Below are 16,232 nucleotides of genomic sequence, written 5' to 3'. Positions count from 1 at the left end.
GTAAAGCAGGAAAGAAAAACAAAAATCCCAAACTAAAAAAATGGGGGGGTTCACACACAGGTAATACAGTAGTAACGATCGCTAAAACAAGTCCCTTTCTTCCGTTACCGCCCGATCTAAATATTCGAATCTTGTGAGCCTTTCCCGGCTTTCCCAGTGCCTGCAGGATCTGTGACGCAGGGAAGCGCCAGCACTACACTCAGGCACCTTAGTCTTTCAATTGGGTGTTTCGCGAAGGCCTAGGTGAAGCAACTGTTTTTTTTTTTTTTTTTTTACTACCTTGATCGAATTATGATTGTCCACATATTTGACAGTAAAGAAGTATTTCTCACTCTTGACTGGAGACATTCGTTCTCTAAAAAGGGTTACTCTGATAGAGTCCTTACGGCTAGTAGTTTAGTGTGAGACCGGTCCTTTTCCCCCCAACGCTCCAGTTTGTTACGGTGTTACGGGTAATTACCACTCGTGATCGCCAACTTCGGGCGCTTCTACCCGCAACCTTCGTTGTCTCCTCGTACCAAATACACTCCCAATACCCTCCGCTCCCTTTCTTCTAACTTCTCCCTCTCTTCTCTTCTTCCTCATCCACAACCCCCTTCCACACCCTCCCCCTCCCCTGCTCCTCCAACCAGTGCGGCTCGTACTCGTTGTCGAGTACCGTGGGTGCTCACTTCCTCTTGGTTCGCTTCATTTAGCGTTGTGCCCCTTTCGTGTTCGCCACCGTCCGCATCTGCGCTTGGCCCCGACTGGATTCGCCCCCAGACATTGCCCCGTTCGATTCTCCAACCACCAGGTCTCCAATTTCCGACCGACTCGCCCAATTCAATTCCTGTCTCAATTGGAAAGCTCCCAACGCACCCCTTCGTCTCGTCACGTTCGGACAACGTCCCTCGGTTCAACGATCCTGCGCGAACCAGGAACATCGTCGGAGCTGTGCATCCATTGAAGTGACCGGGATAATATCGGTTGACGATCGGATATCTTTGCAGTGTATGTTTACTAACCCTATCCCTTTGGTGGCCCCTTATGTTCCCTACTTCAACCTCGTGCTGACTGCGGTCCAGGCTGTGCCCCGTCACGTGTCTGCGTCCTTGAGATCACCCCGTGATTGAAGTTCAAGTTTCTGATCGCAACCCTTGCACCCGCATCCATGGCGTCGTCTTCATCAAATGTAGTGGGTGTCCACTACCGCGTGGGCAAGAAAATCGGAGAGGGATCATTTGGTGTCATCTTTGAGGGTACCAACCTGCTCAACAACCAGCAGGTTGCTATCAAATTCGTGCGTCTCATCCCTGTAAACAAGACGCAAATTGCCGAACTGATTGAAAACAGGAACCCCGCAAGAGCGATGCTCCTCAGCTCCGCGATGAGTACCGGACATACAAGATCTTGGTTGGATGCCGTAAGTTTCGAGTGCTGACTTCTTGTTCCTCCACTGGACTAATTTTTTTCTGCAGCCGGTATTCCTAACGTCTATTACTTCGGACAAGAGGGTTTGCACAACATTCTTGTGATCGACCTGCTTGGCCCTAGTCTGGAGGATCTCTTCGACCACTGCAACCGTAGATTCTCTACCAAGACCGTTGTCATGGTTGCTAAACAGATGGTACGTTTATGATCAGTCCTTCTGATAGACATAATGGCTAACGACTTTCAGCTTTCCCGTGTGCAAACAATCCACGAGAAGAATCTGATTTACCGGGATATCAAGCCTGACAACTTCCTCATTGGACGCCCTGGCACAAAGGCTGCCAACGTCATACATGTTGTTGACTTTGGCATGGCCAAGCAATACCGTGACCCCAAGACTAAGCAGCACATCCCCTACCGTGAGCGCAAGTCATTGTCTGGTACCGCCCGATATATGTCTATCAACACACATCTCGGTCGCGAGCAGTCCCGACGTGATGACTTGGAGGCCCTGGGACACGTCTTCATGTACTTCCTTCGTGGAGGTCTCCCCTGGCAGGGACTGAAGGCTGCTACCAACAAGCAAAAGTACGAGAAGATTGGTGAGAAGAAGCAGACCACCGCCATCAAGGATCTCTGTGATGGCTACCCCGAGGAATTCAACAAGTACCTGAGCTACGTGCGCAACCTTGGTTTCGAGGACACCCCCGATTATGACTACCTCCGTGATATTTTGACTCAGGCCCTCAAGAACGGCGGAGATGTGGAAGATGGAGAGTATGATTGGATGAAGCTGAACAATGGCCGCGGATGGGACTATAAGTCGTATTCGTCACAGGCTCATCTCCAAAACCAGCACCAGACCTCGTCGGGGCGCGATCTCCACGCGAGCCAGATGCGCCACAGCCAACAACGGCCCGGAGTGACTGCCGACCGTTTAAACGCGGCGCAGCCCCCTCCTCCTTCTCCAGCAAAGGGACCAGGCAAGACACCTCGAGACCGCCCAAGCGGCAGCGGTATGCCACCGAAACGCGCGAGCGGGGGCTTTGAGACCGGGACTCCGGCAGCATCAACGACAGCGCAGTTCCAGAACTCCAACGCGCACCTGCCTCGCCACAGTAGCCCCGGAAACCAAGGACTGAACAGCCAGCAGCTTGGTGGCGCGCAAGGAAACAGTGACACGCAGCCCACTTTCGTTCAGAAAGTCATGAAGGCCCTCTGCTGCGGTAGGTGATTTGGCTGTGGTTTCCAGCTGTTTGCGGCTCGCTCATTTCGAGATCCAGGTTGAACTCGAATCAAATGACATGACGCCGCGGCATCCTGGATTGGACTCGGCCTACCTTTCTCTGCTCTGCCCACAATATTCGAATTCGGCCGAAGAATAACAACAAAGTCGGCATGGGACTGTCTGTCTGGTTTCTTTTGTTTCGGCCATCTTGACTAGGTAACTCGTCGTCACCGGGCCATGTCCAGGTGATGACCAGTTCCATACATGGCCACCCCCTTTTGACACTCTTTCTTCCCATTCGACGCTTCAGCCTACAACTCGCATGTGGCTAGAACGACCTTTCTCTCATTGATGCTTACGTCTTCATCCCCTTTTTTCTTTTCACGGTGCTACGGTTGGGAACGGCGAACTTTGAGAGATTTTTTTTTCGTTGCCTTGTTGCCCATTTTGCATCTCCATCACCATATCTGGCGTTAACCGTCTAATCCCAAAATTTCATGGCAACGAGCGGATTCGGAGGTCGACATTCAACTGGCTCTTCACATCTGCATTCTGCTATTTCGGAGGGTTGTTTTAGACTGGGGATCTTGCAAGGCCATTCCTACCCTCGGTTAGAACATCATTTGCTTCACTGGCTTTGTTCTAACTAGGCAATGGGTGGTCCCCTGTACAAAGGACGACGAATGAAGACCGTCGACCAGGTTTCGGAATTTCCGTCATGGCCCATGGGAGCAGTTTGGTCCCATCTCATCCTGCCGCTCGGCAAGATGGGCACCTGCATGTCCATGTTTCGTTTGGATGCTCCCTTTTTTTCTTCTCGGCATATCGCCTCATGACCTCCTGTCGTTCCTCCTCCCCCCGGGCCTGCTATGTCTTGCACCTACATGGCGATGTCAACCCGTCTTACCGAACCGGGCGGAAGGACGCATGCATATATTCTCCCGGTCCTATTTCCCCTTACCTCTTGTTGGATTGTCTTTTGATCGTTTCACCCTGTCAAATCTATTGCCCGTGTCTATAATTGTCTATTGTTTGTCTCTTGCTCCGTTTGAGAAGCGAGTCTTTCCTGTTTGTTTTCTGGTAGTGTTTGGCATAAGATAGCATTGTTCTTTGTGTTTTCTTTGTTCTGATGCCTCGGCCTGGAGCTTAACGCGTCCGAGCGGCGTACATAATTCCTGCTTTTTTCGGAGTAGGCGACTAATACATTTGCGTGCTTATCTGCGAGTGGTTTGAAACGTAGTCTCCAATAATTGCCAGGGAAACCATAGAGCACTCTAGACCTGTCTCAGAATAGACATTCTTCACGTCCTCCCCAGCGCAACCCAATGGCTTGAAACGATGTTACGGTAGAATCATGAGTGGTCAAAAGAACATGGTGCCATGATATCATATCAGCCACACGAGACACGCCCAAAACATGTCTCTGCATCACACCATCCAAGCCTAAACCTCTCAAAGCAGCAACGGGCACTCCCCGAGCCAACTACTGCACTATCTAGGGCAGGTAACAACCGTTGACGTCGATAGCTTAATTGAGTGGCAATCGATCAACAGTATCACAATTCATCACAATCACTTGCAAGGACATAACTCAATTCGAGTGCCACACCAATGTCCAGAAGTAAAGGCAACCAATCACTCTCCACCCCAAGACACATGCGACATTCGAGTAGAGCGATGTTACTCAGGAGAGGTGCGCCACCCGGCTTAGCATATGTACATGTCTGTTTGGATTTTCTAGTGCTACGTTTGTTATAGTGTTCATATCACACTTCGCCACATTGGCAATAGTAAATAAAGATTACATTCTGCAGGGGACTAGGACACGATCTGCGTCAACATACGACACTGTACATGTCGTACAACTAATTGAAAAACTTAAAACGAGAGACCCCCCGGTACAGAAAGAATGGAAAGCCCCTAGTAAACCTGGAGATCCAATGAAAGACTCAGCCAGACGTATAATGTATAAACCCCCCGGGGAGAAACAGGGTTTATGGATATTTCTTCCTGATGCGGTACACACCTTTACGACTAAGCTTGGCTAGGCTACAATGTGGCTCCATTTACCCCCATCTTTTAGTCACTCCAAAAGTACGGCCCTAAGTTTGGAGTCTTGGATGTCATCTCGGGCCTCGGTCGTGGATTTGCTTCAGCTGTGATTGACTTTGCTGGTTGACCACTCAGGTCGTCCTACCCCCGCATCTGGGATGTTGTGGTCACTCTTGGCACTGCATGTTGATGTGTCTTGACTAATTAGCCCCAGGCAACCATGTCTTTGCTTTTGGGGGTTTCCTTTCTTTTTTATTGGCGGGAGGGGCTGGGTGTGGGCTGATGGGTCTTCGTGGCTGTGTCGTGTGTCGTGTGGCCTGCTTTGTGTTGTGTTGTGTCGGTTGTTGGTTGTTGATTGCGTTGTTGTGGGGTCGGATTTGGCTTTGTTTCTGCAGCGATCGGGCTCTGTACATGGCTCGGTACTTGACAAGACAGAACTGAGGGGGGTGTGCGTGTGTGACGGTCTTTGGAGCGTGGAAGGTTAGGTATCTGGGGTTTGGGATTATCCTTGACAGTTGCTGATAACATTGTACCGGATGCTCGGACCTCTCGAGATGCCGTAGATCCATGAGGACTATTGGAGTATCAAACTGTCGATCTAATGGCTTATCTGGGGAAGCTGATTGAAGGCACGAAGGGTCCGAGGCCTCCTGTAGAGCTTGAAACGGCATAGTGCAGTTGAGTTGTTGGTTTTAGCCATGGAGTATGCGTTGAGCTTACAGAGCTATGCTATGCTTGGGCAGCAGTGGGGGCGGGAATACGATGCAAGCTACAGCCACAAGGGAAATCATCGGGGAAAGCAATTGATCAAAGTACAGATGACGATGCACGTAGCTATGGACGATGCAGTCTGGATCAACTATATCGGATACCCCGCAGAATGGAATGATGGCTCGATCCCGATGATTCAAGGCTGACGTCTTTACCTGAAACTCCTAGCATAAGATAAGCCATTCAGTTAACGCCGTCCTACCAAAGGAGCATAGCACCCGTCCACATCTAGAGCATGAGAATCAGAACTAGAACATGAAACCCGAATCACCGAGTCAGTCGGAAGCTATTAACTTTGAAATACGTCCTTCAAAGAGATAGACTTCACCCGAAGACTGCAGGCCACTACAATTGATCCAGGCTATAACCAATCAAACAACACCAACATGCCGCTTTGCAGTCCATGTGACCGCGTTCCAGCGGGGAACGGTTGGACCTTTCCATTCGAACCAATCACGTCCCCCTGCACACTACACCTAGCGGAAATGGCTTGACTCGATTCCGCCCCTGGGATGTCTACCGGGGTCCATGCTTCATCTTCACTATATCCCGTTCATTAATCTATCTACTCCCGTCTGAGGACAGCCATGGCTAGCTTATCCAATAGTGCCGCAGCCGAAACGCCGGCCCAGCCATGGCATGCAGCCTATCCAGCCCCCAAATGCACTGCACCGGTACTATCTCGGCTGGAAGTCCTGAAGTGGTTGAGAGAGGGTAGGAAGGACTTTGTGCTTGTTGATTTGCGACGCGCAGATTTCGAGGTATAAAAACCAATATACATGCCCAATCAAACCTAAAAGCCGGGAGTGGACTGGATTAGCCAGTTAGCTGACCAGATTAGGGTGGCACCATCTGCGGATCATTGAATCTACCGGCTCAGACTCTATATCCGTCCCTGCCAACTCTGTATTCCGTGCTTTCGGGTGCCAATGTCAAACGAGTGATTTGGTACTGTGGTGAGTATTCCTTTATCTTCGCTTGTGTCCTTTCTACAACGGGTGGCGTTCTGATGGGCCCTATCTTACGATTTTTGATTAGGTTCATGCGGAGGACGCGGGACCCGGGCGGCCGCGTGGTTTGCAGATTACATCGAGAGTCAACAGGATACGGCATTGAAAAGCTTTGCTCTTGAGGGTGGTATCAAGGGTTGGGTGGCTTCTGGCAGTGAGTATACTGAGTGGATGGATGGGTATGATGCCAGTTCTTGGGCGAGCACGTAGGTGCATACTTCACGTCCCGAGTCCTACTGTCGTACAGTTAGGTATCAGAAATTAGCTCCTGAGGATGAAGTAAACATTGGGTATAGAAGTACGGGGGTCAGTCCGGTTTAGGATGTACTCTAAATCAAATGTTCGGGATGTAGGTCGATCTTCGATAAGAGCTTATGCACTGCAGATATTTTCATCAAGGTACGTAAACGTAGTAACATTGGGCAACAGTTACATCATATCACTTTACCAGACAGACGACATGCAATCTCTCATGCAATCCCTTTACATAAACAGAACAACCCGCAGACTCCACATTAGGCGTAAATTTCAGCCTCCGTTAGTACCAGGTAAATCAAATAAGGCCTAGATCGTAGATCGTGGATACTGCCAAACTCATCAACCTGAAACAGGTATTAGCCCAGCGGCTATGGGATGGGGGCCAAGAATAGGTTGGCGTTAATAACATCAACAAACTAGCGTAGGTACAGGATTCGAAGGATTCAGAAGTCGCCGTTGAAACACAAAGGAATTCGGAATGGAGTTCTGGTGGAGTTCCTGGACCTATGAGCGTGCAACCGCGCTTGAAATCATAATACGTTCAGATTGGTGTGGACGCAAATCTGCCGTAGCGCAGATCTTCGTCCAGTTTTTAACAGGGAAGGCTCTTCTCCACCGTGTGACTTTGCTAGATTATACTGTGCTTTTCCAAGATATAGTTGGATGGGATGAGCTAGTTTTGACTAGGCTGGGATGTTAACCTTGGGTTGGTATTTGGACTGAGGTTGCAATAGTGTGGATCTGCGGAGCAAAACATAGTTCAGCATTAGGGCACGAGATGTTTTTGTTTTGATTTTTTTTTTTTTGTGGTTCTGGAATTCAACACATGTTCTTTGTTGTGGCTCTAGCATGGTTTCACGTAGCGCCCGAGTCTTTCTCGCCTTCGCTTGAATCCTGTACAGCCCCCCGGGCGTACGAATTGACTCGAGCGTAAAGACAAGACCGAAGATCCCGTCGTGGAACCATGGATTTCAGATTAGGCTTATCATGTTTTTTTCTTTCATACTCCATAGAAGTAATTTTTCCTTCTCTAGTCCCATCGAAAATCAAGATTTTGGCTGACTGCGTGGGGCCATGAGGTCATCCGCGCGGCTTCTGCCGTGCACTCCGTTTGATCGACTGGACGCGGGAGAAGATGTGTTGTGTGGAGGAAATGAGCAAAGTCTGGAACTTTTCAGTGGAGATGATCTGATGGAGGGTTGTTCTCTTGTTTTTATTTTTTTGTTCACCTTGTTTTTAATTATGCTTGCACAGTACAGTGCGGCCCCAGTCGATCTGATCGATCGGCAAAGATTATTACCGCTGCACGTCATTTGGGGGCAGCCACTTGGGGGTTATGATATTGATGTATGGAGTCTTCATGATAAAATTGTTGGGAATGACGTTCGTTGTTCCTTCTTTTTTTTTTGTGCTGGGTCGTAGTGACTGTACAAAGAAGCACATGTAGATGTTGAGGTATTTACTCCCTTTAGGCGGATGATTCTCCGCTGGAAAAGGAAACCTAAACATTGAGAGATGGAACCGAGGAAATGATGTGTAACCAGACAAATTCGAAATGAACGAGCCATTTCTGCTGTGCAATTGTCCAATCAGTACCCCTTGACCTCCACGCTTGTACTGTAGTGCATGGGCTGGACACGAGACCTAACAAAGTCCACTGTGGCTCCCCCGTAATGACTGCTAAGGTACCCCATACGCCTCTGTGGGCACCGGTCGCTTCCAGCCGACATGGCGCAATTCTAGAAGGGTGAGAGGACGGTACAGATCACAAACCTGACCAGCAAGGAAAAGCGTCGTGAACCCGTGCGCGCCAATGTGGGGAATCCTTGCTGATTACCGAGGTCTTAGAGTCGGGGAAATTGTGGATCTGGAGAAGGCTCAGGAAGTAAGAGATCCTGTATGGTAGGTGGATTCCGGACTAAGGTAGGAGGCTGCTTAGGTGCATGATGAACGGGGTTGGATTGGTAGAAAAGGGGATGTAAAATTGGGCGATTACCGGTGGCCGACGCAACTCGACGTACAGTTCTCTCGTACCGGTCTGTGCCATACGTACGACGTACAGGAGCTCAACGCAAGGGAGAGCTCGACCGTTTTCTTCTTTTTTTGTTCTACATGTGGACATGGTATCGAGGACGTGGGATTGGCTGCATCCCTGCAGCCAAACTGCACGGCGGAAATAGTTTCTGCACACAGGTTCATGGTCGCATGTCACGCTACCAGACCTGCAAACTGGTCCAACCCTTATCCTTCGACGTCCTTATCATATCCATGATTCAAGGATTGTATCTTATCGAGCGCCCAAACTCTCCGCTGTCGGCCGGCTTATCAGTGAGTCAGGGTGGATCGTCATTCCCAAGGTCCCTGAGCCCCATTTGTATGGGCCCCGTATTGTCTTGGCTCTCGGTTTCTCTCGGCCTTGAATCAGGCCCGAAAATTTGTGAAGTCCGTCGGGAAACTAAGATCTGGATTGACCGGGATCGGGGTAAATAGGGAAAATCGAAAGCTTTTCATGTTGTATTGGCTTGGCAATGCATGTCGGAGTCTAACAAACGGAAACTAGACAAATGAGGGCAAAGGAAAGGGAATACAGTGGCGACTATAAACGCGATCCCTGCACGAAGAAAAAAAAAAAAAAAAAAAAGAGAAAACCGCTAGGCAGGATCCAGGCACCATCAGATGTCACTAAAAGAAAAATTGTCTCGGGGGACCGGGTGTGGCGATCGTGGGCTTCGGCGGGGATTCTAGAATTCTAGAAGATCGGTTGGATTTTCATTGGGGCTGATCATACAAAGAAACTGAAAAGGATTCTCTACAAACTACGGCGTTGCCCCTGGGTAGGAATAGGAGATAGGTGTCTGAAAACTCAAAGCTTAGAATCCATTCCAAGGGAGATCGGCAGGGCAGGAAATGTACATTCTGTTCCTAATGGACATGACGTGCAAAAAGGATCATTTTTTGAAACGCAAGGGGATGTGCGTGTCACTAAAAAACCAGCCGCTCCACCGGTCGCGGGCTGATTGGCCGCGTGGGTTTGACTGAACCGTGGGTCGCAGATGATTGACATTCCGAGACCGGATAATGGCGTGCTTAGCGTCGTTGCGTTGGACATCGTGGGGCCATCGGGCCTGAAGATTGGCTGATTAGCCTCAGCGCTCGTCTGTGATAGGAGAATGGGGTTCAGAGAATTCTCTGGGTGAGATAGGAATCACCATGGCTCCCCAATGGGACATCCGGTACCAGACTGCCCACGAGGTGAATCGCCACGCGTTCAACTAGAGGCACACGCACCGAAATGACGTTCTGGAAGCGCTCTTTTCTCCCCCTGCATTGCCAATCCCTTGCGTTACTGGTCACGGTATTACCGATCGCCACACATTCTCCACTGTAAATTACCAGCGTATCGTCATGATCGACTGAGAATGATTCCAGAAGTGCGGGTGGAGACTCGGGGTCTTTTCCCTAACTTATCTAGAACTTGTTCGCCCATTCCTCCCGCTCCCGTGTAATTCATTTTGCCTTATACTACGCTCAACCTACACACGCTTCCCCTCTATGCTTCCACCGCTCCCTATACCCCAATAACATTCTTCTCTCCGGTCCCAAGCTGGAGTCCCGTCCATCACATAGGGGAGGGCCGGTGAGAAAACGACGGTTTCAGGGACCCCGCCGAACGCTGTCCGCAATGCTGAAGAAGAAGACGTTGGCGCCTGCCTTCTTCTGGAATTTCTCCCCGTCTACCACCCCCGAATTATCGCCTACCTCGTCGGATAGTGATTCCGACGAGGATATGGATTCGTCCGGCTCCCGACCGGTTAGTTTGGCCGTTTCGTCGGGAGCCTTTTGTCCCATGCGACCAACCCTCGACGATGTCTTGGCCAACACCGCGCCCCCGCCATACACTCTCAGCGCGTTCATGGCCTACCTCTCCCAAAACCATTGCCTCGAGACCCTCGAATTCACCCTCGAAGCCAAACGCTATCGGGAAACATACCACGCTCTGGTCGACCGGTTAGGGGACGTCGCCGTCACAACGGACACCCCCGAGGCTCAGCACTTGCAGATGCTCTGGCAGCGGTTATTGGTGGCTTATGTCTACCCAGGCGCCCCTCGTGAGATCAACCTGTCCAGCGAAGTCCGGGATACCCTCCTTGACCACCGAAATGCTCCCTTCCCGCCTGTGCCCGAAACCCTCGACTTTGCCGTGAAGAACATCCACGAGTTGATGGAGGAATCGATCTTCCTGCCATTCCTCAACAGTCACACAACTTCCCCATCCGTGTTTCCCTCCGAGCCTCCATTCGCCGCCGACGATTCCGTCAATCTGTCTAGCACGAGTTTGGATGAAAACCCGATGAAAAAGGTTCGCTCAAGGGTAAAACGTATCTCGCCACAGTCATCTATCAGGGACTTGCCGGGTTCGCTGAGCCGTGGGAATCACTCCTTAGGAGCCGTCCATGCTATCGGGAAACGGACTTCTGGTGCCCTCCTGAGTACAAGTGGTGACTCTATCGGCATGGCTCTGACCGATGATTCGAGCCCCCAGTCGAGTCCTACTGCTGAGGAGCCTATGACACCGCCTACCACCCCGCCCGCAAGCGAGCCTCATCTTCCCATGCACAGCCCCAAGCTGCGTACCGAGAACCCGTGGAAGAAGATGGGCATGAAGCTCGGCTTCAAGAAGCGTTCCACCGGGAGTGCTGCTTCTCGCGATCCTAGGATCCTCGGTGTGGACGAATAAATCTCACCTCCGTCTCTCCTCACCTGTTTACTACCTCCCACCCCGACCTGACGATACCTCTCCATTTCTTTGTCTCAAAATTACCCGAACTCTCAACTCACGACCCCCAAACCTCCCTGGGGTCGCCTTGCATGACCTCAGCCTGAACATTATATCACATGACCTGCTTCGATTCCGTTTTGCTAGCGTTTTTATTGGCGGTGTATGAGAATCACGATGCATCAAGCATACGAACACGGCGTTTTTCTTCCATTTACATTTTGGTTTGGTTTGGATCCATGTTCGAACCGTTCAACGAGCATATGTCCTTTTCATTGTTCATGTTTGGCCCAGGAAAAATATCCCATTCATATAGACTGGATGAGCGAGGGCGTTTTACTTATTTTTTGAATCATTTCTGGCACTGGTGGATCTGTGTCGATAGCTTGCTACGATAGGATGGTGCAGCATTTCTTTGGAATTGATAGACTTGATACCCCTCTCACTTGATTCAAATCTGTATATTGTAAACCTAAACCGAAGAATCAAACGTAACATGATTCTCAATTCGTAGTTTCACATCTACAAGATACGACCACAACAAATAAACACGGAATAATATTAGTCGAAGAATGGGACTGTGTTCGCATCTCAGCCCATTAGACCAGTCCCATGTCTACAAGACTAAACCGCACAAAGAATGAACATGGAAGTGTGTCCCATTGCAGCCAATTTGCATTCCACGTTTACTATTCACTATTTACTCAAAACAACCCTCCGTCCACCCCGTGTCTCCAATGCCCCAATATCAAGTACCCACCCCTTCCCAGCCAACGCACTCAAATACCTCTCAACCCTCTCCCCATCATTCAAAACCCCAAGCGTACTCTCCACAGCCTCGTAAATAAATTGTTTGCTCTCGGAGGTGGTATCAGCCTCGGACAAAACACGTGCGGCTAAAAGCGCATGCATCCACGCTTTCAGCTGTGATTGGACGGCACATTCTTTCTTAAGGAGGATGGAAGCGTGCCAACTCGTGCCACGTGGGAAAAGGAAGAGGATATACTGCTCTTCGACAAAGAGGTCGTGTAATTTGGTCATGGGGATTGATGTTTGGAACGACGGGCCTGAAGCCGCGAAGAATTTAGGTAGTGATATGCCTATTTCGGCCGTGCCGAGGTATTGCCTTGGTTGGTTCGAGGTTGTCCATTCGAGGACGCCATCGCGGGGGAAGATGCGTTCTTGCTTGGATACTTGGGCAGGGGTGAGGACTGTCCAGTTTTCCTGGTTGATGGATTTGCTTTTGGTATGTTTGTCTTGGATGTCGAGTGAGGCTGAATCGGACGAGAGTAAAGCCGAGAAGGCTATGTTTGCTCGTTGTCGATTGAGACTGGTCATCTGCACTGATCGTACGGCTGCGTAGTTTAGGCTTAGATGGGCTGCTAGGAGGATAAGTAGAGCGATCCAGGTGGTTTTAAAGCCGGTGATGTGTGAGACGACGACTGAGCCAACCTGGTGTTGTTAGTTTTTAGCAACTACTGTATGAGATGGGTTCTTACAAGCATGCCTAGGAGGGAGATGACAGTCTCCTGAGAGGAATCTTTCTGTAGTACTGATTAGTCTAATTCAAGATGTGGTACCGGGACAGTGAACTTACAGCATTGAGCTCTGCCAAATTGCCCCATTTTGAAAAATGAGCACTTAGGCTTGCTTTTGAACTTCCTCCTGCAACACCGCATAGAGCTCGCAAGACTCCCGCTGTACTGAGGATGGTCACTCGCATGACACCAGCAGGGACCATTGGCGAAAGACAGTCAAGGATCATGGCGATATCGTTGAACACGTCGGCTGCTAGCCGGTATGTCTTGCATTCTGGTTCGAGGGCTGTCCCGGCTCTGTGTGCGAATAAAATTGTTGCAACACGACCGGACGAGTCCTGCAGGATGTGTAGAAGAAGGGCAGATGTTGGGGATGCACTAGCATTACCCACACCGACTCCTGAGGATAATGAGTTTATGGTTGAGGGGACTTTGTATTTCAGTGCACTGGAGTATGCGACAGACCTTGTAACACTGCCCTCGAGGAGAGAAGACCGGCGATAGAGCTGCAGAATGCTTGCAGGGAATCCTATGTCAGCGCAGATTGGATCAGCGTTGCTCCATAACGAGTGCCTGGGTTTCTTCATTGAAGTGATTTATTTCACTCACGAATATTTGATATCTGCCGATAATAGGTTAGTATCATTGAAGATATACAGAATGCGAGCAGACATGGGTCTTCCAATACTCACGGTAGATAGTCATCGCTCACACTCTGTGGGTATCCTGACGGCAGAAAGATCTCACTCAGAGTAGCTACTAGGGGTTTGGTAGACCATGATGAGGTCGAAGGTGCATCCTAGTCAATGTGCAATGATCAGTCTATAATTTCACTGGCGAAAATATGCATGTTCGACGATCGGCAGAACAGAGTTGACAATGACATCCATGAAGTGAGGACATGTGGCCACACGGAGACTCATCCAGAGAGCAACCGCCATGCTTTCCACGAAGAGCATGATTTGCAAGATCAAGAATCGCAATTGAGCCAATCGGATATCAACGGGGTTAAGATTAATGGAATTGAGGCCTACCATCACGTCCACCCGCCCTAGGGATCCTTTCGATCCATCTTGGTTTGAGAAGACATAAGTAGCAGTAGGAGTATCTGCCTCGTCTGTCTCATGAAAGGTCAATCTGTCCTTGGCTTGAGACGCCATCATGTAGTTGTTGAATATCAAAGGAAGATGAGGAGCCACGAATCAGTAATCAAAGGGGCACGTGCGGGGAAACACGCGTTCCCCAACCTATAGCATAATGCAATATACGATATAAGAGGAGATCTATGCATAGATAAATAATAATTTTATTGAAGATGAAGCAATGCTCCAAATCAATGCTCCCAGAGCTGAATATGTCACAGTGAAACCAGAATCCAACATCTATACTCGCTTTTCCAATGGCAAGACGAGAAGCTTTGTTGCGCTGCCCAAAGATAAAAAAAATAACCCCAGAACCACCAGCGCCAGGTTCAGAAAAACAAGAACCGCAGGGGAAAAAGAAAAAAGAAAGTCGCAAGTAACGTCCAACTATGGAAAGTTAAACTTGCAGAAAAGACCATTGAGTGAATGAATCTCGAGGTGAGCACAATTCCCGCGGTTGAATGCGGACTCAAGTCCCCAAGTCACTCGCCAATAGTCACGGTGGTGACACCCAGTCGCCAGCAGGTATCAGAAATTCCACCGCACAACTTCCAGAAGGGTCATACCCCATCGCATCATGGTATAATATGTAAACAAAACAAGAATCTCCGCCGGCAGAAATAAGACCAGACTGATCCTATTTACGCGTACATGCTCGCGCCACCGGTCTCGACAGCCTCAATCTCAGCTTGGCTCCAGGGCAGACGACCGAAGCGAGTGGGGAGCTCAGCGCGGTCGAAGAACTCGCCAGCACTGGGACGGACGGGACCGAGAGAGGCACCGGCTGAGCCACCAATGCCACCGGTGAACTGAGCGCGACCGAGAGGACCGTGCTGCTGGGCCTTTGCGCGGTAGGTAGCGAAAGAATCAGGCAGGGCACCCACGGGGGAAGCAGGGTGAACGCGAGGAGTGTGGTCCACGGAGCCTGGAAGCGAGATGTTAGCACGAATTCAGAGGAGCTTCTTCGGGGGGAGCTTTCGGGAAGCGCTTCCAGGGTGTCACGTACTGGGGACTGCACGCTTGCCAACGAAGCGGATCAAGGGGGGTGCGGAAGGCGTTGCTGAGAGCGATGGTGGCACGCATTTTGATGGTGGAGGTGGCGTTGGAGGTGGAGGAGGTGGTGGTATGTGATGTGGTGTAGTGAAGGAAGGTCGATTTCACAGTGTGCGAGAAATCAATGGGGTCCGGTAGTATCCGAACCGACCCGACGCGAAGTAGCGGACTGGCGAGTTTTGCAAGTGGGATGTGTAAGATGATGCGTTGGACCTCGTAGATGGTATGCAGAGTATTTGAGAAGGATTGAGAAGAAGGTAGAGGGGTAAAGAGAGAAGGAAGAGGCAAGATAAGAAATCTGTTCTGGCATGGATTTACCGCATTTGGTCGAACCGCTCGGAGCCGATATGGACCCGAGTTTGAGTTGGAAGTCTCTTAACTAGAGTCACGCAATTCAGCGGATCTATTGGCTACACTATTGGCAGACGGCGCCGCACTTGCTCCTCATATGATGGTGTTCTGTTCCCCCGCACGGCATTTTGCATTGAACTGCTGCTTACTTTCTCCGATCCCTTTCCTAATCCGACTCGCCGGTGAAGTTTCCCCGTCCTTGCACTCTAAGGATCTACCTGCCTGGATGGGTGACTAGCCAAGCATCCAATCATTTTCCGCTTCGTTCTCCGTGAGACGTTCTACCGCGTTCTTACTCCTCATAGGGTTTGTGCGAACGTTTGGATCTTCTGCACTCCGGTGGTCCCCCCCACAGTGTTGACCTTTCTACAATTCTATACCTTTTGTTTCTTCCTTTTGATTGATTTATTCAATTGAATATTTTGATGCATGTGGATGAGGATTTGGACTAAATCGAGAGAGAATAAGATAAAAAAGGTCGAGTAGAAGTGAAAAAATCGAAATTGATTTTATCTGCAGGGGCGAATCCCATTACCAATTGCTGGCACAATTTTATGTGATCTGAATTGATAAGCTCGAATCGCGCCACTGGAAGCTTGGACCCTGACTAACCACATCCCGACTTCGCCCGTTCCACCAATC

The 16,232-nt window shown here is 49.9% G+C and overlaps 6 protein-coding genes across 6 annotated transcripts; 3 read left to right on the top strand and 3 right to left on the bottom strand.

The window, feature by feature from the left end:
• Positions 1-581: 581 nt before the first annotated feature.
• Positions 582-923, bottom strand: N7484_003841 (uncharacterized protein; the record flags this gene model as incomplete). Its single annotated transcript, XM_057114261.1, has 1 exon — positions 582-923. The coding sequence occupies one exon, from the start codon at positions 921-923 to the stop codon at positions 582-584; it is 342 nt and encodes a 113-aa protein (XP_056974401.1).
• Positions 924-1,150: 227 nt separating this feature from the next.
• On the top strand, positions 1,151-2,644 carry N7484_003840 (casein kinase I; the record flags this gene model as incomplete). Its single annotated transcript, XM_057114260.1, has 4 exons — positions 1,151-1,279; positions 1,333-1,402; positions 1,458-1,606; positions 1,658-2,644. The coding sequence occupies 4 exons, from the start codon at positions 1,151-1,153 to the stop codon at positions 2,642-2,644; spliced, it is 1,335 nt and encodes a 444-aa protein (XP_056974400.1).
• A 3,404-nt stretch (positions 2,645-6,048) lies between these two features.
• Positions 6,049-6,681, top strand: N7484_003839 (putative arsenate reductase (Arc2); the record flags this gene model as incomplete). The annotated part of the gene is made up of 3 exons (XM_057114259.1): positions 6,049-6,222; positions 6,303-6,417; positions 6,500-6,681. The coding sequence occupies 3 exons, from the start codon at positions 6,049-6,051 to the stop codon at positions 6,679-6,681; spliced, it is 471 nt and encodes a 156-aa protein (XP_056974399.1).
• Positions 6,682-10,411: 3,730 nt separating this feature from the next.
• N7484_003838 (regulator of G-protein signaling domain-containing protein) lies at positions 10,412-11,467 on the top strand (the record flags this gene model as incomplete). Its single annotated transcript, XM_057114258.1, has 1 exon — positions 10,412-11,467. The coding sequence occupies one exon, from the start codon at positions 10,412-10,414 to the stop codon at positions 11,465-11,467; it is 1,056 nt and encodes a 351-aa protein (XP_056974398.1).
• Positions 11,468-12,202: 735 nt separating this feature from the next.
• On the bottom strand, positions 12,203-14,207 carry N7484_003837 (RUS1 family protein; the record flags this gene model as incomplete). The annotated part of the gene is made up of 7 exons (XM_057114257.1): positions 12,203-12,958; positions 13,006-13,050; positions 13,104-13,444; positions 13,510-13,573; positions 13,654-13,666; positions 13,737-13,843; positions 13,914-14,207. 7 exons carry the CDS (start codon positions 14,205-14,207, stop codon positions 12,203-12,205), a joined length of 1,620 nt encoding a protein of 539 aa, XP_056974397.1.
• A 620-nt stretch (positions 14,208-14,827) lies between these two features.
• Positions 14,828-15,269, bottom strand: N7484_003836 (alpha-ketoglutarate dehydrogenase subunit KGD4; the record flags this gene model as incomplete). The annotated part of the gene is made up of 2 exons (XM_057114256.1): positions 14,828-15,111; positions 15,215-15,269. 2 exons carry the CDS (start codon positions 15,267-15,269, stop codon positions 14,828-14,830), a joined length of 339 nt encoding a protein of 112 aa, XP_056974396.1.
• Between the last annotated feature and the right edge of the window lie 963 nt (positions 15,270-16,232).

Source organism: Penicillium longicatenatum (assembly GCF_028827895.1).
Source record: "Penicillium longicatenatum strain IBT 33135 chromosome Unknown contig_2_segment0_segment0, whole genome shotgun sequence".
Taxonomy (NCBI): domain Eukaryota; kingdom Fungi; phylum Ascomycota; class Eurotiomycetes; order Eurotiales; family Aspergillaceae; genus Penicillium; species Penicillium longicatenatum.
Note: the sequence above shows the minus strand (reverse complement) of the source record. Positions and strands in the feature narration are given on the sequence as shown.